Source organism: Somniosus microcephalus, chromosome 28 (genome assembly GCF_052327205.1).
Source record: "Somniosus microcephalus isolate GS21.2 chromosome 28, FLI_Smic_1.0, whole genome shotgun sequence".
NCBI classification, from domain to species: domain Eukaryota; kingdom Metazoa; phylum Chordata; class Chondrichthyes; order Squaliformes; family Somniosidae; genus Somniosus; species Somniosus microcephalus.
In genome coordinates this window covers 8,072,124-8,099,498 of record NC_141014.1, presented here as the reverse complement: position 1 = coordinate 8,099,498, position 27,375 = coordinate 8,072,124, and the positions used below count along the sequence as shown (strand labels likewise).

Below are 27,375 nucleotides of genomic sequence, written 5' to 3'. Positions count from 1 at the left end.
TTCAGGGTCCTAATGCCTGTCGCTTCCAGTCGCTGGAAGCTGTCAGAATTTCTGCTGCCCTTCAGTTTTCAGTGGGGTGTTGAGGATTGAAACCTCTCTTCAACGTCCTGTCTTTGGACGAAGCCGCCGTGGAATAACTGCCGCAGGGTTCGAACCGACTCATCGCCAATGTTAAGTATGTGTATTGTATTGCACAATTAACACAAAGACTTAAACGTATAACTCAAACAGGTCTTTACTGGTTGGAGGTAGGGACTGCACGTAGGTCTTTACTTCATGCCCACAGGCGGGAACTGAGGGGAGATCAGTACCCACAGTACTATTTATACCCCTATGGCCAGGAGTGGTACTGCGTATCACTACGCCCTACAAGTAGTGCAGTCCTGTCCATAGGTTCAAAGTAGCACACATATTACATACACAACAGTTTCGACTCCCTCAAAGAGACATACCAGTGTTCCAAGGCGACCCACTCAAGTATAAGCCCTTCATCAGATCCTTTGAACAAGCCATTGACTCCAAGACAGAGAGCAGCAGTGATAAGTTGTACTACCTGGGACAGTACACCAGTGGTAAACCACAAGACCTGGTCAGAAGCTGTGAACACATGAGACCGGACCGGGGATACATAGAAGCCAGGAAGTTGCTGCAGGAGCACTATGGTAACGAGCTGAAGATAGCCACTGCATATATCGAAAAGGCTACCAAGTGGCCACAGATCAGATCGGAAGACGGAGAGGCATTGAACGCATATGTTCTCTTCCTCATAGGATGTCGCAACACCATGGAGGATGTTGAATTCATGGAAGAGATGGACAATCCTACGACTATGAGAATCGTCATCTCTAAGCTTCCTTACAGGATGAGAGAACAATGGAGAAGAACAGCCTTTGAGATAATGGAGAGACGGAAAAGTAGAGCCAGGTTTGCAGACTTAGTGAATTTCATAGACAAACAGGCTAAAATTGCTAGGGACCCATTGTTTGGAAACATCCAGGATGTCAGCCCGACCACCGATGGAAGAGTGAAAGCCAAGCCTGCTGAATCAAAGACTCTCAGGAAAGGTGGTTCCAGGGGAAGCAGCTTTGCAACTATCGTCACTCAGGCCGAGGAAGAAAGGCCCCAGAACTCATCTCCCAAAAAGAGCAGCACAGTGACACCTGCTAATGCCTTTCAGAAGCCATGCTTATTCTGCCAGAAGAATCATACATTGGATTTCTGCAGCGACATCAAAGCACAGCCACATAAGGACAGAGTCGAATTCCTGAAGTACAACGGCCTATGTTTTGGATGTCTCTCTCAGGGGCACCTGAGTAGAAACTGTAAGCAAAGAACAACATGCAGAGAGTGCACTCGGAAACATCCCAGTCTGCTGCATATCCATAAAGAAGAACAAGTCTCTAAGAAGAGTGAAGAAAACAATACCGACGAGAAGGTTGTTTCAAGTGCTCTGGTGTCGCTAGAACCAGAGACTTGTGGACTCACTGGGGCCGGTGACAGTGACTGTATTCTTGCCATCGTACCAGTAAGGATCAAGTCTAAGAGGAGTGAGAAGGTTGTGGAGACTTACGCCTTCATGGATCCAGGTAGTTCAGCAACGTTCTGCACAGAATCACTCATGCGACAGCTGAACGTTAGAGGCAGAAGAACAGAAATCCTATTACGCACCATGGGTCATGAGAAGTCAATGCAAAGTTATATCCTGTCAGACCTAGAAGTGTGTGGACTTGAAGAGAAGGACTTCATAGACCTGCCTAATGTTTTCACACAGAGGGAGATTCCTGTTAGAATAGGGAACCTAGCCCTGCAGAAGGATGTGGATAGATGGCCCTACCTAGAAAAGGTGCGTCTCCCATACATTGAAGCAGAAATTGGCCTATTAATTGGAACCAATGCCTACAAAACTATGGAGCCATGGCAGGTGATAAACAGCAAGGATGACGGACCCTACGCCGTCAGGACAGCCCTTGGATGGGTAATCAATGGACCGGTAAGGAGAGATGATGGCCACAAGTCGAACAAGGAGGAACGACAAAACGTCACAGTTAATCGCATCTCTATCGCAAGCATTGAAGAGCTGTTGATACAGCAGTTCAACGCAGACTTCTCAGAACGCAGCTGTGAGGAAAAGACAGAGATGTCACAAGAAGACCATTAGTTCATGGGTTTGATGACAAGGTCTACACAGTTCATTGATGGCCACTATCACATTGGTTTGCCACTGAGAAGACAGACCGCGAAGATGCCGAACAATCGCTGCATAGCAGAGCAACGCGCCATCAATCTAAAGAGAAAGCTGAACAAGAACCCCGACTTTCACGAAGACTACAAAGACTTCATGAGAAACATCATAGCGAAAGGCTATGCTGTAAAAGTGCCCGAAGAACAGTTGAACAGAGACGATGGAAGGGTCTGGTACATTCCTCATCACGGGGTGTATCACCCAAAGAAGAAAAAGATCCGTGTAGTGTTTGACTGCGCCGCCTCATTCAGAGGAACTTCATTGAATGACCAGCTGCTTCAAGGTCCTGATCTTACTAATACCCTCATTGGCGTCTTGACTAGGTTTAGACAAGAGCTCGTTGCCATGATGGCAGACATAGAATCAATGTTCTACCAAGTCAGAATCCCTGACGAAGATGCTGATCTTCTGCGTTTCCTTTGGTGGCCAGATGGCGACGTTAGTGAAGCGATGGTGGAATGTAGAATGGCCGTACACCTGTTTGGAGCCACATCATCTCCCAGCTGTGCAAGCTACGCTCTCAGAAAAACTGCAGAAGATGGCAAGGGCAAAGCACCATCCGAGGCTGTGGAGACAATCTTCAGAAACTTTTATGTCGATGACTGTCTGAAGTCCGTGTCAACAGAAGACGATGCCATCGCACTGTCAAGAGACCTTAGAACTCTGTGTTCGAATGGAGGATTCCATCTGACTAAGTGGATAAGCAACAGCAGAGCAGTTCTAGCTTCTATCCCAGAAAAGGAAAGAGCCACCGAAGTCAAAGATCTGGACCTGAGCCACGATGTCCTTCCTATCGAGAGAGCTCTTGGTGTACAATGGTGCATCGAGTCAGACACGTTCAACTTCAGGATAATGGTGAACGAAAGACCATCCACAAGACGAGGGATTCTCCCCGTGGTCAGTTCCATCTATGACCCTCTCGGATTCCTGGCACCACTCATTCTGCCGGTGAAGCTGATGCTACGAGAGCTGTGTAGAGACAAGAGAGGATGGGATGAAGATATCCCAGAAGGTCAAGCTCAGAGATGGCACAGATGGCTGACAGATTTGCAACAACTTTCTAGCTTCAACGTCAGTAGAGGCATCAAGCCCGCGAGTTTTGGAGTTACAAAGACGGCTCAACTACATCATTTCTCGGACGCCAGTGAGGACGGCTATGGCACGGCTACCTACCTCTTGCTGACAAATCAACAGGGCCAGAAACATTGTGCCTTCCTCATGGGAAAATCCAGGGTGGCTCCGCTGAAGCAGGTCACCATCCCGAGACTGGAATTGACGGCAGCGGTTGTTGCAGTTAAAGTTGACCAGGTGATGCGTAAAGAGTTACAGCTCCCATTAGAAGAATTTGTCTTCTGGACGGATAGCACGACGGTGCTGAAGTATATAGAGAATGAGAAGATACGCTTCAAGACCTTCGTAGCAAACAGAATCTCATCCATTAGAGAAGCTACACAACCATCTCAATGGAGGTATGTAAACACCTCATTAAACCCAGCAGATCAAGCCTCACGGGGATTGAAGGCTGAAAACTTCATGAGGAGTGAAACTTGGATACAAGGCCCAAGTTATCTGCTGGAAACAGAGAGATCATGGCCAGAAAGACCAGATATGCCAAGTCAGATTACTGAAGACGACGTCGAAGTCAAGAGATCAGTCACAGTAAATTTCATAACTACGAAAGAGAACTTTGACACAGTGAACAAGCTTGTTAACCATTTCTCAGGATGGCACCAGTTGAGGAAAGCAGTTGCATGGTTTCTAAGGTTGAAAGGGTTGCTGCTACACCTGAGCGGTAAGAGAAAAGAGTACCGAGCCACTATCAGTCAGTCTGAAAGTAACCCTGATAAGCAGAGAATGCTTCTACAGCAGTATATGCATCAGCACAAGACCACATTGAGCAAGAATTCATTGACCGTGGAGGATTTGGCCAAGGCTGAGAAGGAGATAGTTTGCTTCAGTCAAAGACAAAGATACCCAGAAGAAACCGAAGCTCTACAGCAAAATACTCCAATCAAGAAAGGTAGTCATATCTACAAGCTGGACCCTACACTGCAAGATGGAGTACTGAGGGTGGGAGGGAGACTAAACAAATCTGCTATGCCAGAGGAGGCCAAGCATCCTGCTATCCTTTCTAAGGACCTCCGGGCTGCTACTCTCATTCTTCAGCATATACACCAGAGTATTGGACACAGTGGGAGGAATCACGTGCTTGCGAAGCTAAGACAAAGATACTGGATTCCAGGAGCTAATTCCGTAATAAGAAAAATACTCTCTGAATGTATTGTTTGCAGACGGTTACACGCTAGAGCTGGGGAGCAGAAAATGGCAGACCTGCCTGAAGACCGTTTGTTACCAGACAAGCCCCCATTTACAAACGTAGGGGTGGACTATTTCGGGCCTTTCGAGGTAAAGCGAGGACGGAGCCTTGTCAAGAGATATGGTGTGCTTTTCACTTGTTTGACCATCAGAGCAGTTCATATTGAGGTGGCACACACGCTTGACACTGATTCCTGTATTAACGCCTTGCGGCGCTTTGTCTGTAGAAGAGGACAGGTGTCCATTATACGTTCTGATAATGGCACTAATTTCGTCGGAGCGGAGAGAGAACTACGGGAAGCTATTGAAGGTTGGAATCAGCTTAAAATACAGGAAGCCATGATGCAAACAGGAATTAAGTGGATTTTCAATCCTCCGGCTGCATCCCACCACGGAGGTGTCTGGGAAAGACAGATACGCACCGTAAGAAAACTACTCAGTTCTGTACTGAAGCAGCAAGCGCTGGACGACGAGGGACTCCAAACCGTTCTGTGCGAGGTCGAAGCCATCATTAATGACCGACCAATAACTAAGACATCAGATGACCCCAATGACCTCGAAGCCCTGACTCCGAACCACCTGTTGTTGTTGAAAACACAGCCAGCCATGCCCCCGGGAGTCTTCAAAAAGGAAGATCTGTATGCCCGTCGGAAGTGGAGGCAAGTTCAGTATATGTCAGACCTCTTCTGGACCAGATGGACAAGAGAATACTTACCTCTGCTACAGGAGCGTCAAAAATGGTCCAAAATAAAGAGGAACTTCATCGTCGGAGACATTGTCTTAATTGTGGATGATTCAGCCCCTAGAAATTCTTGGTTGATGGGAAAAATAATTAAGACCATGCCAGACTCCAGAGGCGTCGTTCGTCGCGTCTGTTTGCAAACCAAGACCAGTACCCTGGAGAGACCGATCACAAAGCTCTGCCTGCTACAAGAAGCAGCGTGAAAAGCTCCTGAACGAAAGAAAAAAGTGGACACTTGTATTGTAAATATGTTGAACTCGTTAGTTTATGACTCTTAATGTTTGAGTAATTGATATGCTTCATGTGCCTAGTCAATTAGGGGCCGGAATGTAAGAGCCATAAAAGCTTAAGAAAATACTTTAAAATAGTGGCTAAATGGCATAATACAGTTAATTTACCTGAACGACTTATTGTATTAAGAAACCCCCTATTTTCTTGCTCCAGTAGTATAGTCCGACACCCCCTTCATTCTTGCCACAATGGAACAGTCCCTAAGCCACACATGGGTGCAGCCATCTTACAGTTTTAAACTGCACGTGGTGAAAGAGGCAGAAGCTGTGAGGTTTGGAGCAGTACAGTTTTTGACCGTGTTCGTTTATACGTGTTTGCTTTGTAATTCTGCTTGTTAAGTGTTATAGTAAACAGTTTAAAAGACAAAGCTACGTTTGGGAACGTTTTATTTCGACACGCGTCTACTCGTTGTTAAAGGCCCCACAGCTCAGTGGCCTGCCTGTTTGGAAACTAAGAAGCGCCACTACATAAGTAAACATCTTTTTTTGCTATTCCTATATTTTTATCTAATTTTAACCATACGTGTGATTTTCCCTGTTTTATCGGTGAGATGTGTTTGTCCAGTTCTCCTTTATACCACACCAAGATTCCTCTCTCCATATACCCCTCTCTCTCTCCCCATATATCCCTCTCTCTCTCTCTCTCTCTCTCTCTCTCTATATATATCCCTCTCCCTCTCTCTCCATATATCTCTCTCTCTCTCTCCCCATATATCCCTCTCTCTCTCTCCATATATTTCTCTCTCTCTCCATATATCCCTCTCTCTCTCTCTCCATATATTTCTCTCTCTCTCTCCATACACCCCTCTCTCTCTCTCTCTCCATATACCCCTCTCTCTCTCCATATATTTCTCTCTCTCTCTCCATATACCCCTCTCTCTCTCTCTCCATATACCCCTCTCTCTCCATATACCCCTCTCTCTCTCTCTCTCTCTCCATATATCCCTCTCTCTCTCTATATATCTCTCTCTCCATATCTCTCTCTCTCTCTCTCTCTCCATATCTCCCTCTCTCTCTATATATATCTCTCTCTCTCTCTCTCCATATCTCTCTCTCTCTCTCTCCATATATCCCTCTCTCTCTCTATATATATCTCTCTCTCTCTCTCTCTCTCTCTCCATATATCTCTCTCTCTCTCCATATATCTCTCTCTCTCTCTCTCTCTCCATATATCTCTCTCTCTCTCTCCATATATCCCTCTCTCTCTCTCCCCATATATCCCTCCCTCTCTCTCTCCATATATATCCCTCTCTCTCTCTCCCCATATATCCCTCTCTCTCTCTCTCTCCCCATATATCCCTCTCTCTCTCTCCATATATTTCTCTCTCTCTCCCTCTCTCTCTCTCCATATATCCCTCTCTCTCTCTCTCTCTCCATATATCTCTCTCTCTCCATATATCCCTCGCTCCCTCTCTCTCTCCATATATCTCTCTCTCTCTCTCCATATATCCCCCCCTCTCTCTCTCTCCATATATCCCTCGCTCCCCCTCTCTCTCATATATCTCTCTCTCTCTCTCCATATCTCTCTCTCTCTCTCTCCATATATCCCTCGCTCTCTCTCTCTCCATATATCACTCTCTCTCTCTCTCTCTCCATATATCCCTCTCTCTCTCTCTCTCCATATATCCCTCGCTCCCTCTCTCTCTCTCTCCATATATCCCTCTCTCTCTCTCTCTCTCTCCATATATCTCTCTCTCTCTCTCTCTCTCTCCATATATCCCTCTCTCTCTCCAGACCTACCTGTGAGTATGGAAAGTCTCCTCATGGCGGGGAAGGGGTGATTCCCGGATGTGTCAAGGATGTCGAGCTGGTAGATATTGCCGCGGATGTTGTAGACTTTGCGGTGGAAGTCCTCGATGGTGGGAGTATACTGCTCCTCGAACCTGCTGTTCAGAAAGCGAGACACGATGCAGGACTTTCCCACCTTGGAGGCCCCCAGGATCACCATCCTGTAGGAGTTTTTAGCTGGTACATTCAGCGTGGTGGGGCTGGAGTAGAAAGTCTTCATCATCGCCCTCACCTAGACAACAGAGGGCTCCATGTTAGAGAGGAGATGTTACAAGGGCCTACTGAAGGTTCTGAGTGCAGCCTCGTGAGCTGCAACACGCCATTTAAGGGACTGATGTCATCCGTTTATGGGGCATGACCCTTTGAACCCCTCTTTCCTGAATGTGAGTGAACCCAGTGTCGAAGGTGGAGCCCAGTCACAGACTGCGACAGTCCCAGTGCCCAGTCACAGACTGCGACAGTCCCAGGGCCCAGTCACAGGCTGCGACAGTCCCAGGGCCCAGTCACAGGCTGCGACAGTCCCAGGGCCCAGTCACAGGCTGCGACAGTCCCAGGGCCCAGTCACAGGCTGCGACAGTCCCAGGGCCCAGTCACAGGCTGCGACAGTCCCAGGGCCCAGTCACAGGCTGCGACAGTCCCAGTGCCCAGTCACAGTCTGCGACAGTCCCAGTGCCCAGTCACAGTCTGCGACAGTCCCAGTGCCCAGTCACAGTCTGCGACAGTCCCAGTGCCCAGTCACAGACTGCGACAGTCCCAGTGCCCAGTCACAGACTGCGACAGTCCCAGGGCCCAGTCACAGACTGCGACAGTCCCAGGGCCCAGTCACAGACTGCGACAGTCCCAGGGCCCAGTCACAGACTGCGACAGTCCCAGGGCCCAGTCACAGACTGCGACAGTCCCAGGGCCCAGTCACAGACTGCGACAGTCCCAGGGCCCAGTCACAGACTGCGACAGTCCCAGGGCCCAGTCACAGACTGCGACAGTCCCAGGGCCCAGTCACAGACTGCGACAGTCCCAGTGCCCAGTCACAGACTGCGACAGTCCCAGGGCCCAGTCACAGACTGCGACAGTCCCAGTGCCCAGTCACAGACTGCGACAGTCCCAGGGCCCAGTCACAGACTGCGACAGTCCCAGTGCCCAGTCACAGACTGCGACAGTCCCAGGGCCCAGTCACAGACTGCGACAGTCCCAGGGCCCAGTCACAGACTGCGACAGTCCCAGGGCCCAGTCACAGACTGCGACAGTCCCAGGGCCCAGTCACAGACTGCGACAGTCCCAGGGCCCAGTCACAGACTGCGACAGTCCCAGTGCCCAGTCACAGACTGCGACAGTCCCAGTGCCCAGTCACAGACTGCGACAGTCCCAGTGCCCAGTCACAGACTGCGACAGTCCCAGGGCCCAGTCACAGACTGCGACAGTCCCAGTGCCCAGCCCGATGGCTGACCTCAACCAACTGCAGCCAGGAGGGACCTCCTCCTCCACCATTGTCCCCCAGCTCGAAGGTGGACATCAAACAGGCACAGGCCTGGGCTCGGACTTGATGCACTTTGCCTCAGTCCAACACTCCGATTGAGTGGGGGGGGGGGGGAAAGCGGAGGAAGGGGGAGGAGGAGGGGGGGGGGGAAAGCGGAGGAAGGGGGAGGAGGAGGGGGAGGAGGAGAGAGAGGAGGCGAGAGAGGAGGAGGTGGGGAGAGGAGAGAGAGAGAGAGAGAGAGAACAGGAGAGGAGAGACCATCGGACAGGGTGCATGGGAATCAAGGCACTGTTGAGGGGTGTGGGCGGATATGGAGTCTGGACTGTAGAGCAGGGAATGGGCTCTGACCTGGGCCTTTACAGGCAGTGAGCTTGCTCCTGATACACCGCCAATTCCGTAGTTTCAGATTCACAGACTGACTCCAGCAGCTCAAACTGGCAGGAATCTGTTTGCTAAACATTCACTGCCCAAACACTCAGGGACAGGACGCCCGCTGCACTCCCGCTCATCTCACTTCCTGCTCGATCCTTCTCCCTCACAGAGCAGCATCCGGCATCTCACCAGCAACCTGCGTCAGAGCCGGAAACAGGATCGAGGCACAGAGGGATTAGTACAAAGAGGGACGGAGGGATAGAGGGATTAGTACTGAGAGGGATGGAGGGATAGAGGGATTAGTACCGAGAGGGATGGAGGGATAGAGGGATTAGTACCGCGAGGGATGGAGGGATAGAGGGATTAGTATAGAGAGGGATAGAGGGATTATTACAGAGAGGGACGGAGGGATTAGTACAGAGAGGGACGGAGGAATAGAGGGATTAGTACAGAGAGGGACGGAGGGATAGAGGGATTAGTACAGAGAGGGACGGAGGGATAGAGGGATTAGTACCCAGAGGGACAGAGCGATAGAGGGATTAGTACAGAGAGGGACGGAGGGATAGAGGGATTAGTACAGAGAGGGACGGAGGGACGGAGGGATTAGTACAGAGAGGGTAGGAGGGATAGAGGGATTAGTACAGAGAGGGACGGAGGGATAGAGGGATTAGTACAGAGAGGGACGGAGGGATAGAGGGATTAGTACCAAGAGGGACGGAGAGATAGAGGGATTAGTACAGAGAGGGACGGAGGGATAGAGGGATTAGTACAGAGAGGGACGGAGGGATAGAGGGATTAGTACAGAGAGGGATGGAGGGATAGAGGGATTAGTACAGAGAGGGACAGAGGGATAGAGGGATTAGTACAGAGAGGGATAGAGGGATAGAGGGATTAGTACCGAGAGGGACGGAGAGATAGAGGGATTAGTACCGAGAGGGACGGAGGAATAGAGGGATTAGTACAGAGAGGGACGGAGGGATAGAGGGATTGGTACAGAGAGGGACGGAGGGATAGAGGGATTAGTACTGTGAGGGACGGAGAGATAGAGGGATTAGTACAGAGAGGGACGGAGAGATAGAGGGATTAGTACCGAGAGGGACGGAGGGATAGAGGGATTAGTACAGAGAGGGACGGAGGGATAGCGGGATTAGTACAGAGAGGGACGGAGGGATAGAGGGATTAGTACCGAGAGGGACGGAGAGATAGAGGGATTAGTACAGAGAGGGACGGAGAGATAGAGGGATTAGTACCGAGAGGGACGGAGGAATAGAGGGATTAGTACAGAGAGGGACGGAGGGATAGCGGGATTAGTACAGAGAGGGACGGAGGGATAGAGGGATTAGTACAGAGAGGGACGGAGAGATAGAGGGATTAGTACAGAGAGGGACAGAGAGATAGAGGGATTAGTACAGAGAGGGACGGAGAGATAGAGGGATTAGTACCGAGAGGGATGGAGGAATAGAGGGATTAGTACAGAGAGGGACGGAGAGATAGAGGGATTAGTACCGAGAGGGACGGAGGAATAGAGAGATTATTACCCAGAGGGACAGAGCGATAGAGGGATTAGTACAGAGAGGGACGGAGAGATAGAGGGATTAGTACAGAGAGGGACGGAGGGATAGACGGATTAGTACTGGAGGGACGGAGAGATAGAGGGATTAGTACCCAGAGGGACAGAGCGATAGAGGGATTAGTACAGAGAGGGACAGAGGGATAGAGGGATTAGTACAGAGAGGGACGGAGGGATAGAGGGATTAGTACAGAGAGGGACGGAGGGATAGAGGGATTAGTACAGAGAGGGACGGAGGGATAGAGGGATTAGTACAGAGAGGGACGGAGGGATAGAGGGATTAGTACAGAGAGGGACGGAGGGATAGAGGGATTAGTACCGAGAGGGCCGTGTTGTGGAGTATTTTAACCAACACTCGACACAAGGTTTTAGATCGAGAGTCAAGTTGTCTTTATTACACTGGTGGGGAGACAGTCTGCTGTCTTAGCCAGACTTCTCCAAATTGTTACAGCAAACACGACATTTTTATACATTAAAATACACATGACAGCCTCGTGCACAATTCATTCCTGCAACCTGATTGGATCTTGGCCCACATGCACCTTCACGGATTGGTTATATCCGAAGGTAAACGTGTGTAAGCTGCCTCCTCAATTATTCACTCAAACTGCTGAATGCTGATTAAAAGATACCTTGGAATGTGACCTGGATAATAAAGTTCTTACGGGCAGTTGAAATTCTAGACACCCTGTCTCCACTTAATTGTTTTTTAGTCTTCAAAGGTCAGCTATCTTGACCGCCTCTTTATGGATGTGGCCTTTCATGTTAGCCCCTGTCATTCTTACACCATTCAGTGAGCTACCAGCGATGTCATTTTAACTCTTTCCCCACTGCAGGGATGGAAGGATAGAGGGATTAGTACAGAGAGGGATGGAGGGATTAGTACAGGGAGGGATGGAGGGATAGAGGGATTAGTACAGAGAGGGACGGAGGGATAGAGGGATTTGTACAGAGAGGGACGGAGGGATAGAGGGATTGGTACAGAGAGGGATAGAGGGACTGGTACACAGAGGGACGGAGAGATCGAGGGTCTGGTAGAGCGCGCCCCCATACTCCACAGTACCTTTATCTACCAGGATCAGACCCCTCCCGGGATACAGCAGAGGGCGAGCTGCCTATAGAGTCATAGAATTATACAGCACAGAAAGAGGCCCTTCGGCCCATCGTGTCTGCGCCGTCCATCAAGCCCTGTCCAATCTAATCCCATTTTCCAGCATTTGGTCCATAGCCTTGTATGCAATTGCATTTCAAGTGCTCATCCAAATGCTTCTTGAATGTTGTGAGGGTTCCTGCCTCTACCACCCTTTCAGGCAGTGAGTTCCAGACTCCAACCACCCTCTGGGTGAAAAAGTTCCTCCTCAAATCCCCTCGAAACCTCCTGCCCCTTACCTTGAATCTATGCCCCCTTGTTATTGACCCCCCTACTAAGGGGAAAAGTTCCTCTTTATCTACCCTATCTATGCCCCTCATCATTTTGTACACCTCAATCAGGTCCCCCCTCAGCCTTCTTTGCTCCAAGGAAAACAACCCCAGCCTGTTCAGTCTTTCTTCATAGCTGAGGCGCTCCAGCCCAGGTAACATCCTGGTAAATCTTCTCTGCACCCTCTCCAATGCAATCACAGCCTTCCTATAGTGAGGCGACCAGAACTGCACACAGTACTCCAGCTGTGGCCTAACTAGCGTTTTGTACAGCTCCATCATAACCTCCCTGCTCTTATACTCTATGCCTCGGCTAATGAAGGCAAGTATCCCATATGCCTTTTTAACCACCTTATCTACCTGTTCCGCTGCCTTCAGGGATCTATGTACATGTACACCAAGGTCCCTCTGACCCTCTGTACTTCCTAAGGTCCTACCACTCATTGTGTATTCCCTTGCCTTATTTGTCCGTCCAAAATGCATCACCTCGCACTTTTCAGGGTTAAATTCCATTTGCCACTTTTCCGCCCATCTGACCAACCCGTTTATATCGTCCTGTAGCCTGAGGCTTTCCTCCTCGCAATTTACCACCCCACCAATTTTCGTGTCATCTGTGAACTTACTGATCATACCTTTTACATTCTCTTCCAAATCATTTATGTAGATCACAAACAGCAAGGGACCCAGCACCGATCCCCGAGGTATCCCACTGGACACAGGCTTCCAGTCACAAAAGCAACCTTCGACCATCACCCTCTGCCTCCTGCCACTCAGCCAGTTTAGGATCCAATGTGCCAAGGCACCCTGGATCCCATGGGCTCTTACCTTCTTGACCAGTCTCCTATGCGGGACTTTGTCAAAAGCCTTACTGAAGTCCATGTAAACCACATCCACAGCATTTTTTTCATCCACACACCTAGTCACCCCCTCGAAAAATTCAATCAGATTGGTCAGACATGATTTACCCTTGACAAAGCCATGCTGACTATCCCCGATTAATCCTTGCCTCTCCAAGTGGAGACTAATTTTGTCCCTCAGAATCTTTTCCAATAATTTCCCTACCACAGATGTTAGTAGGCTCACTGGCCTGTAATTTCCTGGTTTATCCCTGCTACCCTTCTTGAATAATGATACTACGTTAGCTGTTCTCCAGTCCTCTGGTACATCCCCTGTGGCCAGAGAGGTTCTGAAAATTTGTGTCAGAGCCCCTGCAATCTCCTCCTTTGCCTCACACAGCAGCCTGGGATACATCTCGTCTGGGCCTGGGGATTTATCCACTTTTTGGCCTGCTAAAACCTCTAGTACCTCTTCCCTCTCGATGCTAATATGTTCAAGTATATCACCGTCCCCTTGCCCGATTTCTATGTCTACATCGTCTTTCTCCATAGTGAACAAAGATGCAAAAAATTCATTTAAAACCCCGCCTACATCATCTGGCTCTACACACAGATTGCCACTTTGGTCCCTAATGGGCCCTACCCTTTCCCTGGTTATCCTCTTGCCCTTAATATACTTATAAAACATCTTAGGATTTTCCTTTATTTTGCTCGCCAGTGTTATTTCATGGCCCCTCCTCGCTCTCCTAATTTCAATTTAAATATGCCCCTGCACTTTTTATACTCCTCTAGGGCTTCCTCCGTCTTTAGTCTTTTGTAACTGCCAAAAGCCCCCCTTTTTTTCCTAATGCATTTTTGTATATCCCTCGTCATCCAAGGTTCCCTTTGCTTGTTGGTCCCACCCTTGACCTTTACAGGAACATGTTGGCGTTGTACTCTCTCTATTTCCCTTCTGAAAGTCTCCCACTGCTTTGATGTGGATTTTCCTATAAGTATCTGCTCCCAGTCCACTTTTGCCAGATCCTGCCTTATCATATTAAAATCGGCCTTCCCCCAATTTAGAACCCTTATTTCCGGGCCGTCTTTGTCTTTTTCCATGACCACCTTAAATCTCACCAAATTATGGTCACTGTCGCCAAAATGCTCTCCTACTGACACTTCCACCACTTGCCCGGCTACATTCCCTAGAATTAGGTCCAGTACCGCCCCCTCTCTTGTAGGACTTTCTACATGTTGGCTCAAAAAGCTCTCCTGGATGCACTTTAAGAATTCTGCACCCTCTAAGCCTTTCACACTCTGACTATCCCAATTAATATTGGGGAAGTTGAAATCACCCACCATTATTACCCTATTATTTTCGCACTTCTCTGAGATTTGCCTACATATCTGTTCCTCTATCTCCCCCTGACTATTTGGGGGCCTATAGTACACTCCCAGCAAAGTGCTTGCCCCCTTTTTGTTTTCAAGTTCTACCCATATGGCCTCATTAGAGGAACCCGCTAATATATCATCCCTCCTTACAGCAGTAATTGACTCCTTAATTAATATTGCAACACCCCCTCCCCTTTTACACCCCCCTCTGTCTCGCCTGAAGATTCTATACCCCGGAATATTGAGCTGCCAGTCCTGACCCTCCCTCAACCATGTCTCCGTGATAGCAACAATATCGTACTCCCATGTGTTCAACAACAACTTCAGTTCATCCACCTTATTTGCAAGACTCCTTGCATTAAAATAAATGCCTTCCAGCCTTCCCATATTGCCTTTTGCCTTCACATATTTGCTCTGCCTTCCCAGCTGACTTGTTTTTTCCTCCGTATTTGGCTGTAAATCACCCCCTACTATAGCTCCACTCTGTATCCCACCCCCCTGCCAAGTTAGTTTAAACCCCCCCCCCAACAGTGCTAGCAAACCTCCCCGCAAGGATATTGGTCCCCCTCTGGTTCAGGTGTAAACCGTCCGACTTGTACAAGTCCCACCTTTCCCAGAAGCAGACCCAGTGATCCAGGAAACTAAAGCTCTCCCTCCTGCACCATCCCTTTAGCCACGCATTCATCTGTTCTATCTTCCTATTCCTATACTCACTAGCACGTGGCACCGGGAGTAATCCAGAGATTACAACCTTTGAGGTCCTGCTCTTTAATCTTCTACCCAGCTCCCTAAATTCTTGCTGCAGAACCTCATCCCTCTTTTTACCTATGTCGTTGGTACCAATGTGGACCACGACCTCTGGCTGTTCGCCCTCCCCCTCCAGAATGCCCTGCAGCCGCTCGGTGACATCCTTGACCCTGGCACCAGGGAGGCAACAAACCATCCTGGATTCACGTCTACGGCCACAGAAACGCCTATCTGTTCCCCTAACTATAGAATCCCCTACCACTATTGCTCTCCCACTCTTTTTCCTCCCTTTTTGGGCAGCAGGAGCACCCCCAGTGCCAGGAAGTTGGCTGCTGCCGCCTTCCCCTGATAAGTCATCCCCCCCCAACAGTATCCAAAGCGATAAACCTGGTTGAAAGGGAGATGGCCACAGGGGTCCCCTGCACTACCTGCCTGCTTATATTGTTCCGCCTGGTGGTCACCCATTTCCCCTCTGCCTCTGCAGCCCTACCCTGCGGCGTGACCAACTCACTGTACGAGTAATTCGCGACCCTCAGCATCTATGCAGGCACCAAATCTAAACACCGCTTCCAGTCCCACCCAGTGTACATACAACAACAACCACTCCCATTTATGCAGCACCTTTAACATTGTAAAATGTTCCAAGGAGCATTATCAATTCAAATTTGACACTGAGCCACATAAGGAGATATTAGGGCAGGTGACCAAAAGCTTGGTCAGAGGTAGGTTTTAAGCGGCATCTTAAAGGAGGAGAGAGGCTGAGAGGTTTAGGGAGGGAATTCCAGAGCTCAGGGCCTCGGCAGCTGAAGGTACGGCCGCCAATGGTGGAGCGATTAAAATCGGGGATGCGCAAGAGGCCAGAATAGGAGAAGTGCAGAGATCTCGGAGGGTTGTGAGGTTGGAGAAGATAACAGAGACACATCTAAATATAACACACTCTCAGTCCCATCCCACTGATTGCCACACTTCTTCTTAGGCAGTCCCTCGGAACCGAGGATGACTTGCTTCCACATTAAAAATGAGTTCTCAGGTGACTGATGAGTCCAATGCGGGACCTACAGTCTCTGTCACAGGTGGGGCAGACAGTGGTTGAAGGGGCGGGTGGGTGGGGGTGATTGGGTTGACGTGCGCTCCTTGCGCTGCCTGCGCTTGGCTTCCGCTTGCTCCCGGCGACGAGACTCGAGGTGTTCGGCGCCTTCCCGGATGCTTCTCCTCCACTTTGTGCAGTCTTGGGCCAGAGCTATATCCCGGGAGGGGTCTGATCCTGGTAGATAAAAGGTACTGTGGAGTATGGGGGCGCGTTCTACCAGACCCTCTATCCCTCTCTGTACCAGAGAATTTACAGAGGAAGTGTATAAAAAGAGAAGGATGGGTGCACCTGCTAGGTAAGTGGGTGTGAGGAGTGTTGTGATGGAGTAGGCTTGACAAGGCAGAGTGAGGGGGTGGGGGTGATGCACACAGCAGGTGAACGTGCAACTGTACTCCCCTTTCCTGACCTGGTTAGGTCATTAAAGCGCTCCCTGCACTGAATCCAGGAGCGTGGCACAATGTTCCGTGGATCCCCTCCAGCCACGCCGTCTTGGTGTCAGCAGATTTCTTCCTCCTGTTACTGGGGAAGAGTTTCACTCTCCAGCTCCTCACCGCCCCAGCAGTACATCAATCGATGCATCGTTAAATCGAGGCGCAGCCTCTGACTGTCCTGAATCCACGATGAAACTGTTCCCTCTCTTTGTGCAAAATCCAGATTCCATCTTTTAAATCCTCCAGTTGAGATCGTGTCAGCTGGCTCTGCACCACGCATTCGATGCCAATCGCAGAAGTAATAATAATTAGGTGGCTCCATTAAAATACCACAGACCAACCCGCTGAAACTTCTTCCAGGTTTCCAATCGATATCGCATGGCCCCGCTCTGAACGAACCATTGACTTGTTATCAGGGCCAATGATTCTGTGTGTGAAAAAGTGTAACGTCCCCATCGACACCTGGGAATCCCTGGCCCAAGACCACACAAAGTGGAGGAGAAGCATCTGGGAAGGCGCCGAACACCTCGAGTCTCTTCGCCGGGAGCAAGCGGAAGCCAAGCGCAGGCAGCGCAAGGAGCGCACGTCAACCCAAGCACCCCACCCAACCGCCCCTTCAACCACCGTCTGCCCCACCTGTGACAGAGACTGTAGGTCCCGCATTGGACTCATCAGTCACCTGAGAACTCATTTTAATGTGGAAGCAAGTCATCCTCGGTTCCGAGGGACTGCCTAAGAAGGAGAAAATACACTTCCTCACATCCCCATCTATCCACTGGCACTCACCCTTATCATTATGCAATGTCATGACTCTCACTGTTAGTGAGGGTGACTATAAGCACTGCATCTATCAGGTGAACACATGCCATTACCCTCACACACAGGGCTGTTCTTTCCCCCACTGCAGGAGAGCACAGAACACGAGGGACAGCGAGAGAACCAGAGGTGGGCCGCCACAGATTTCCCAGTTGACAAATACAGAGGAGGCGGTGCTGGAGATCAGATGTGTCTCAGCGTCCCTGGCTGTGGGAGATGGGGAGATGGGGACCTCCCACCTACCTGGTGACACAATTAAATAAAAGTCACCCACATGTCATACAGCAATCAATCAATCAATCAATCAATGTCATGTTGATTTGATTTCAGCAGCGAGTGAAATATCATCTTCACAATGAGAACTTGCAACATTCTCACCTTGTCAGGTCTATTTTATATCTTTTCCCTCTGACAGGGCCTTCACGCGTGCAGCAGGAGTCGATGGACCTCGCGGACGACAATTCCTCAGAGGCGCTGATTCATTCTGAGGGTGCACCATCACAGGACCCATGCATCAGCTCAGATACTCGCACTTCGGTGGGAACCAGTTAGGCAGATAGCTGGGTTTTCACCCGGTGACTCACACTTCACAAGTGAGCAGGAGCAGATGGTGGAGACAGGGACAGAGAGTACGTGTCGGAGGGTGCAGCCCTTTCCAAGCTCTGCTCAGCTGGACGCAGATGCCGTATCCTGGGGGCCGTCGATGAGAAGGAGAATCATTAAGGAGCAGCAGAGAATGTGCGATGCACTGACAGGCCTTCCGAACACACTGAGCACGATTGCAGGTGGCGACGGGAGTACCTCAACACACTGCTCGGCTGGCAGATCTGCCTTCTGTTGGTGCTCTGTCTTCCCACGGAGTTTCTTGCAGGTGACACATTTGAAAAGCGTGCCGTTGATACATCTCTTAGCTCCAACCAACCAGAGTCCGTCTGCTCTGATGGCACCTTCGGTGAAATGTCTGTCCTGGTGCTTCACAGCCTCATGATGATGACGCACAAGCAGAGTGGCCAGGTGATGACGACCTGGAATGAGGATGGGGTTGGTTGCATTTGTTCCTAGTTGAGACTGCGATATGCGTCCCCCAACTTGGAGAAGTCAGTTGGTGTCGACGATAGGATGCAGCTTCCATAGACTGCTGTGAGGGGGTAGGTTGCGTTCTGCTGCTATGCACTTCAACTCTTCTGAGTAACACTCATGTTGGACGCTCTTCATCACAAGGATTAGGCACTTTGCAGCCTTCCGGACTCAATATCGAGTTCAACAATTTCAGATCATAACCTCGGCCCCTATTACATTTTTACTTATATTTTTTTCCACCCCTTTGTTTTGGGTCTTCCCTTCCCCCCCCCCTTCCTCCTTTTTTTCCCTCTCTCTCCCACACGGCAGCTGTCTCTCATCCTGCCAGTACACTTCACACCTAATCTGAGCCGTCTTTTGTCTCCACTGTCCTATTACCATCTCGTCTGGTTTTGAAAACCTTCTTTTGTTCTATCCCAGCCCTGCCTTCGATCTATTTCATTTCCTTTCCAGTTTTGAAAAAGGGTTTCAACCCGAAACGTCGACTCTAATTTCTCTCCACGGATGTTGCCTGACCTGCTGAGTTTTTCCAGCATTTTCTGTTGTTATTTTGAGAGAATGGAGAAGTCCACCTCAAGCATGAGTGTGTTGATGTCACAGGATAATGTCTTCATGCCTGGTTAGAGTGGTCAGCTCAGTGGAAATCAAATGAGTCCATGCACACCTATACCACGGCCATGCAGAGTCTGGATGCCAACATGCTTGCCACCTTTAATAGGATGACAGATACCTGAGACTTGACCTTACTGATCTGTACCAAAGTGCTCTCCAGCAGAGTGGTAGCAGGGAAGTGCCACTGAGCTATGAGAGGGACGATGGTGAAAAGGGACATGGAAATGGGGAACTCCACTCCACTCCACTCCACTCAAAGCGCTCTCACTTCTCGCCCGTTGCCCGCCCATCCACCATCACCCCCACCCCCCAGCCAGTACCCGACATACTGCACCCTCTCCCGATAGCCGAGTCTGCTCCTGCAGGTGGAGCAGTCTTTGGCGGGGCCCTCGCGGGCTCCAAAACCCATAGGCCGTCAGCCAAGAGCATCTCGGCAGTCAGAGCAGGGATCTGAGCAGCCGGCCTCTACCTCTGCTGAAGCCACAGGGGTTGCACCTCGTAGGAGCGGTAGGAAAAGGAAGAGTAAAGCTTTGTAGTTGCACAAGGGCATGCACATGTGTGCATGAGAAAATTTTATGTTGTTTGCGTGTTTAGTAAAGCCACATAAAATGTATTACTTTGCAGCACTTTCCAGTGTTGCCCATTCTTGGGTGCTGGGTGGCAGCTCGCCTTTGTTGCTTGTTGATGATGAATGGGAAGACATGAATTGATAGGGATCAATGAGGGGATGTGCAATGGTTGCTTTCTGTCAGTGGGATTGGTGGGGTGGGGGAATTGGCTGTTGAATGTGATTCTTACATTGGTCCAGTGATAGTGACTAACTCAACTGTCCAGCTATAAGAGAATCCCTGGCATCCCAGGCAGCAACGTGAGCGGCTGGTGCTGTGTTGGGGGCGCCACCTTCCTCCTCCTCTTGCTCCTCCTCCTGTTCATTGGATCCGAAGAGGATCTGAACACTACGCCTCGTTCCTCCTGCAGCTCCAATCCGCACTGCTGCACAATGTTGTGCAGAGCACAGCACACCACGATCATTCTGGAGATCCTCACCGGCAGGTATGGAAGCTGCTTCTAGATCTGTCCAGGCACCTGAACCGCATCTTGAGCATGGTGATCGCTTGCTCAGTGACACATCTGGTGGTCATATGGCTGTCGTTGTACTACTCTTGAGCTTCATTGGTCGGCTTCCTCACAGGTGTCATCGGCCAAGTTTGAAGTGGATGTCCCTTGCAGCCATATCTTGTGTCTGCTTGCAGGTCCAAAGAGGTTGGGGAGCTTGGACTGCCAGAGGATGAAAGCATCAAGGCAGCTCCCCGGGAAGCTTGCACACAACTGCATAAACCTTTTCTTGTGGTTGCACACCAGCTGAACATTGATGGAGTGGAAGCCCTTGCAGTTCATAAATACCCCTGGTTGTTCTGGGGGCAGGCGTTTTGCCTCGTGTGTGCAGTCAATGACGTCCTGCACCTGTGGGAAGCCAGATAGAGACGTAAACTCGAACACCCTCCCATTCTGACTGGCGCCATTGCAGGCGAAGTTGGCATAATTGCCGGCCCTGGCAAACAGCCCATCAGTCACCTGTCTAATGCATTTCTGGGCAGCCGTCTGGGAGAGCCCGGATATGTCTGCGGCAAAGCCCTAGAAGGATCCCGAGGCAAAAAATGTTGAGGGCGGGGGTGACTTTCACAGCCACAGGTGAGGCGTGGCCACCAGGTCCAGCTTAGAGGACATCATCTTCTCGGAGGCTGCAGATGTCTGCCACCACCCAACGTGTCAATATCGGCCTCCAGATGCACTGCTCTTCCGAGAGGTCAAGGAAGCCGAGTTTCTGCCTGTACACCCTATTACGCGGGCCGTGCCTCCTGTGAGCTCGACCCCTCTGCTGCTGCTCGCATCAAAACGCACCCGAGTTAAACCCGCATGTCGGCGCGATGGAGATTGCTTCCGGATGACCGACATTTTTGACGATTTTAACAACCCAAACCCATGCACCCTTTGTAAAGTCTGTGTGTTATATGGCGAATTAATACACAGACTACAAGAGTAACTTTAACAGGACTTTACTATTCGAAGGTCAGGGCGAATCTGCCCAATAAATCCTTACACAGCACTTATATACCGGTGTGGTCACCACCGGTATTACAGTATACAGTAGCCAAGATAAAGTAGTGCAACCCTTAAAATAGTTCTCTTAAAGGTGGAACGTTACATACACTACAATCCTCCCTTTTTAGGTTAACAGTATATATATATTCCCATTAATATAACATCATAACATATATACAACTTTATGTAAAACAGTTCACAGATTCAGTCTCTCTGGAGGCTTCCTGACTCTGTCCGGATAACGCTTTGGTGGTGTAGTAGTTTTCGGTGGTGTAGTAGGTTCTTCTGGCAAGGTCGATTCTGCTTGAAGGACAGTGTCAGGTTCATCTGATTCCAGTATTACCGGATCGGAGGTAGATGCTCTGGGTATCTCTGCTTCAACATTAGGCGTATAGAGTTGTGGAGTAGGTTGGCCCTTTGTGGATGACTCTATGATCTGGTCAACATGGCGCCTTATTATGCTTTCACCAATGTCCACGGTATACATCAGCGGTCCTAGCCTTTTTCCAATAGTTCCAGGCTGCCATTTCTCGGTACGGTAGTCCCGGGCCAAAACGTGTTGACCGATCTGGAAGGTTCTAGTTGGCCTTTCATTCATGCCTTGAAATTGCCGGTTCTCTACGTCCCTTCTGACATTTGGCTTAATCAAATCCAGCCGGCATCTTAGTCTTCTGTTGAAAAACATCATGGCGGGAGTTTGGTTTGTGACCGCATGTGTTGCATTCCTGTACGCCAACAAGAAGTTATCTACCTTATGTTGTAGATTTATGTCTTCATTACCCATGGCCTTTATGGCCTTCTTGAAGGTCTGGACAAACCTTTCAGCTAATCCATTGGTGGCGGGATGGTATGGGGCGGATGTGTAGTGCTTGACCCCATTGCTTTTTAAGAACTTCCTGAATTCTTCGGACACAAATTGCGGTCCATTATCAGAACAGATCTGTTCCGGCAGCCCATTCCTGGCAAATATGGTCCTTAATACTGTGATGGTTTTTTCCGTGGTGGTGGAGGACATCTTTATTACCTCCGGCCACTTGGAGTGTGCATCCACCGCGATTAAAAACATTGAGTCCATAAATGGACCAGCAAAGTCGATATGTACCCTTTGCCATGGAGATGAGGGCCACTCCCATGGATGCAGAGGAGCTTGTGGTGGGGCGTTTTGGACCTTCTGGCATCCTAGACAGCTCTTGGTTATTTCTTCGATGTCTCCATCAATACCTGGCCACCACACAAACGCTCTGGCTAGGTTCTTCATTTTCACTCCACCCAGATGCCCCTCATGAAGCTCCTTTAGCACTTTATGCTGGAGTTTGGGTGGAATCACCACTCTAGATCCACACATCAAGGTTCCTCGGCACACTGACAGCTGTTCTCTTCTTTGCGAAAATGCTGGCAATATTGGTTCGCCATGTGCTGGCCATCCCTCCACCGTTAAATCGTAGACTCGTGAGAGAGTCGGGTCATTTCTTGTTTCCTTTTCGATCATAGAATTTGTTACTGGTAGACATTCCACTATGGTTGAGTGGAACATCTCCACTGGGTCCACTGTAGTCGCCTCTTCTACCACTGGCAACGGTAGGCGCGATAACCCATCAGCATTTCCATGCTGTTTGGACCTTTTGTATTCGATGTCATATTGGTGTGCCCCTAGTAAAATGGACCACCTCTGTAGCCTTTGCGCTGTCATAGTGGAAACGGCCTTGTTAGGGTTGAATATGGATACGAACGGCTGGTGGTCTGTCAGCAATGTAAACTTCTTGCCCTGCAGGTAATGATTGAATTTCTTTACTCCCCACACAAGGCCGAGAGCCTCCCTATCTATCTGAGCATAATTGCGCTCAACGGAGGTCAATGATCGGGATGCAAATGCGACTGGCCTTTCCGAGCCATTTGGCAACTTGTGTGAGAGTACTGCTCCAATACCATAAGGGGAAGCATCACAAGCTAGACGAAGAGGTAGCGTTGGATTGAAGTGAGCCAACACTTCCTCAGAGGTGATCAATGCCTTGCTTCTGCGAAAGGCCTTCTTACAGTCCTCGCTCCACTTCCATGGTACTTCTTTCCGCAACAGAGCATTCAGCGGGTGCAGCACCGTGGATAGATTTGGCAGAAACTTATGGTAATAGTTAATCAACCCCAGAAACGACCTCAACTGTGATACATTTTCCGGAGCGGGGGCCTTCACGACAGCTTCGATCTTTTCAGGTGACTTGTGCAGGCCCTCTTGGTCAATGACATGACCACAGTACGAGATCCGTTTCTGGAAGAACTCACATTTCTGGCGGTTAGCTCGAAGGCCATATTCCTTCAACCTGGTGAGCACCAGTTTCAAATTTGTGAGGTGTTCCTCCTCGTCCTCTCCCATAATCAGGATATCGTCCAAGTAACACTGAGTGCTTGGAATACCCTGTAAGACCTGCTCCATGGCCCTCTGCCAAATTGCTGGAGCCGAAGCCACTCCAAAAACCAGTCTATTATATTGATACAAGCCTCTGTGCGTGTTGATTGAGAGATACTGGCGTGACTCTTCCTCGACTTCCATCTGTAAATATGCTTGCGCCAGGTCTATCTTGGTGAAGTGTTTCCCGCCAGGCAATGAAGCAAAGATATCCTCAATCCGCGGAAGCGGGTATTGTACCGTGTGAAGCACCAGATTAACTGTGATCTTGAAGTCTCCGCAGATGCGGACCTTTCCCGGTCCCCCTGGCTTGTTACTCGACGAAGGCTTCATGATGGGAACAATGGGCGTGGCCCACTCACTCCAGTCCACCTTAGACAGTACCCCTGAACGTTCAAGCTCTTCCAGTTCTGCCTCCACAGCAGGTCGTATCGCGTAAGGTACCGATCTGGCTTTGAAAAATTTTGGGCTTGCATGTTCTGCAATCTTGATTTTTGCCTTAATTCCTCTCAGTATTCCCAGTCCCTGCTGGAATACCTCTTTAGCCTTGTCCAATATTCTGGACAATCGTTCAGGTTTGACATCTTTCTTTCCGGAATCTACCGTCATTGTGTTTAGGGAGTGCCTGTCTATCTTTATTTTCCTGATCCACTCCCGCCCCAGAAGTGGTGGACCTCCCTCGGGTAGTACATATATGTCCATTCCTTGGTGTTCTTTGCCCTTGTGTCTCATCTTGACTTTTATCTTTCCGATGGGGTATACTTTATGCCCCGTGTATGTCTGCAATACTATCTCCGTATCCCGTAGGGGAATATGTTTGAATAACTTTTTGTAATCTTGCTTATTCATGACCGTCAACGCCGATCCGGTGTCCACTTCCATCTTCACTTGGACTTTTGCAATCTGTAGTGTGACCCAGATAGTTTGTCGGTCAGTTTCCTTACTCACATTGTGAATCCTCAGACTACCCAGTTCCTTGCTGTTGGAGTCTGAATCCGAATTCTGTTCATCTGAACTCTTCACAGTCACCTTATGTACCTTTCTGTACTTCTTCTGCGGTGACTTATTGTTGCTGGTCTTCTTTCCTGACCGGCATACTTTAGCTATGTGACCAAGCTTGCCACATTTTCTACATTCCTGGTTTTTAAACCAGCATTGGTTCTGGTCGTGTGTTGTCTTCCCACAACGATAACATTTCGTTGTACCCGAAGTCATTTGATCCACGCTGAGTACCGCTGTCTTCAGCTGCATTTCCGCCGTGCCTCTCGCTGCGGCTTCGTGCGATGCTGCAATAAGGACAGCCTTATCAAGTGTAAGATCGTTCTCTTCGAGCAGTTGCTTTTGTGTTTCTTCCTTCGACATCCCACACACGAACTTGTCTCTCAGTGCCTCTGTCAGATTTTCCCCAAACTGACAGTATTTTGCTAGCCTACGCAGTTCAACCAAGTACTCCGCGTTGCTTTCCTCTTTTAGTTGTGTTCTCACGTAAAATTTAGATCGTTCCGCTAACATCAGCGGTGTGGGGTTCAAATGATCCTTCAGGACAGCAACAATATTAGCGAAAGACTGATCCGCCGGTTTAGCTGGTGATAGAAGATGCTTCAATAGCCCGTATGTCTTCGCACCCATTGAGTTTAGTAAGGTTAGAGCTTTATCATAATTTGCTATCTTATTGACCTTACAATATATCTCGATGCGTTCTACATACGTGGCCCAATCTTCCACATCGGAATCGAAATCGTTGATGTTACCACGCTTAGGCATCTTCACAATCTTTCTGAGAACAACAACGAAATTTTTCTTTACTTTTTAACTTTTTTTTTCAAAAATGGCGGTTTCCCGCGCTTATCTTCTTCCCCACCTCCGAGGATGGCGGTTTCCCGCGCTTGTCTTCCTCTGGCGGGGGGGTAAGCTTTGCCCTCGGGCGACGACCGCTGGCTTTCGGGTTTCGCAGCCTGCGCGCCGGCTTCAGTTTATTCTGAAGCTCTCCCGCTCGCTCGGGCTCTGTCTCTCCCTCAGCGGCTTTCAATCGCGCCTCCCCAGCCCTCTCGCAGTCCGGTCCTTTCCTCCCCCGGCTGCGGCTGAGTTCTCCGCGGTTTTATTTATTTATTTCTTCCCACGCCTTACGATCCCGGTCGCAGCGCCTCGCGGCCTCGGTAGCTGCCCGGCCTTTTTCGCCGGTCGCGGTCGAGCTGTCTCCCGACGCTGTTGCGTCTCCCAGCCCGCTTGTAGCCCGGTCTCTCTCACCGGCTGTGTTCCCGCTTGTAGCCCGGTCTCTCACACCGGCTGCGTTCCCGCTTGTACCGCGGCTTCCGTGCCCTACGCTGCCCCAGTCTCAGCGTCTCTGGCCCCGACTTCTGTCCGGCTCCTTTCCCCCGACCGTGGTCGAGTTCACCGCCCTTATCCTCCGTTTCTTTTTATTTCCCCCCTACTCACAGTCAACGTGGCCGACTTGCTTCTCGTGGCTGATCGGCTCACTCACCACCGTGACAGAAGGGACGATCACTGCCTGTTGCTGATGGAAGGCTTCGTGTCTGAATTCTTCCTTCTTCCTTGCTCTGCAGACTCGAGTCTTCTCTCAGCAGAACGACGAGGGCGGATGCCTCTTCTCGACGCTCGTTAACTGCTTCGGATGTATCGCTGCCGCAGGGTAAGATTGAACTCGTCGCCACTGTAAAGTCTGTGTGTTATATGGCGAATTAATACACAGACTACAAGAGTAACTTTAACAGGACTTTACTATTCGAAGGTCAGGGCGAATCTGCCCAATAAATCCTTACACAGCACTTATATACCGGTGTGGTCACCACCGGTATTACAGTATACAGTAGCCAAGATAAAGTAGTGCAACCCTTAAAATAGTTCTCTTAAAGGTGGAACGTTACATACACTACACCCTTTACTATTAAAATTTCCCCCGTACAATCATACAGCACAGAAGGAGGCCATTCGGCCCATGGTGCCAGTGCCGGCTCTTTGGTAGAGCTCTCTAGTTAGTTAGTCCCACTCCCCTGCCCTTTCCCCAAAGCCCAGCAAATTTCTCCTTTTCCAAGTACTTAGCCAATTCCCTTTTGAAAGTTACTATTTCACCACTTTAATCAAGTGCCACATAATCGACTTTGATTGAAGCTCATGGGATTCAAAGGGCAGTGGCGGCGTGGATATAAAATTGGATGCGAGACCGAAGGCAGGGAGTCGTGGTGCATTTCAGGCATTCCAGATCACAACAACCCGCCGTGTAAAAACATTTCTCCTCATTTTCCCCCTAGCTTTTTTGCCAATGATCTTCAATCTGTGTCCGATGGTTACCGACCCTCCTACCAGTGGAAACAGTTTCTCCTTATTTACTTTATCAAAACCCCTCATAATTTTGAACACCTCTATTAAATCTCCCCTTAACCTTCGCTGCTCTAAGGAGAACAACCCCAGCTTCTCCAGTCTCTCCACATAACTGAAGTCCCGCATCCCTGGTACCACCCTGGTAAATCTCCTCTGCACCCTCTCCGAGGCCTTGACATCCTTCCTAAAGTGTGGTGCCCAAAATTGGACACAATTTCATTTGCCCATTTCACCAGTCTGTCTATGTTCTCCTGAAGTCTGCTACTATCCCCCTCTTTGTTTACTACATTTCCAGGCTTTGTGTCATCTGCAAACTTTGAAATTGTGCCCCCCATA

General features: G+C 49.6%; 1 protein-coding gene across 1 annotated transcript in view; it reads right to left on the bottom strand.

The window, feature by feature from the left end:
* The window catches only part of LOC147098757 (GTP-binding protein Rhes-like), a 496,039-nt gene that overhangs the window by 426,562 nt on the left and 42,102 nt on the right, over nucleotides 1-27,375 (bottom strand). The window contains exon 2 of the mRNA XM_085969430.1: nucleotides 7,331-7,610. Coding sequence (XP_085825556.1) covers nucleotides 7,331-7,601 — 271 coding nt within the window. The 5' untranslated portion in view covers nucleotides 7,602-7,610. The remainder of the gene's footprint in view (nucleotides 1-7,330; nucleotides 7,611-27,375) is intronic.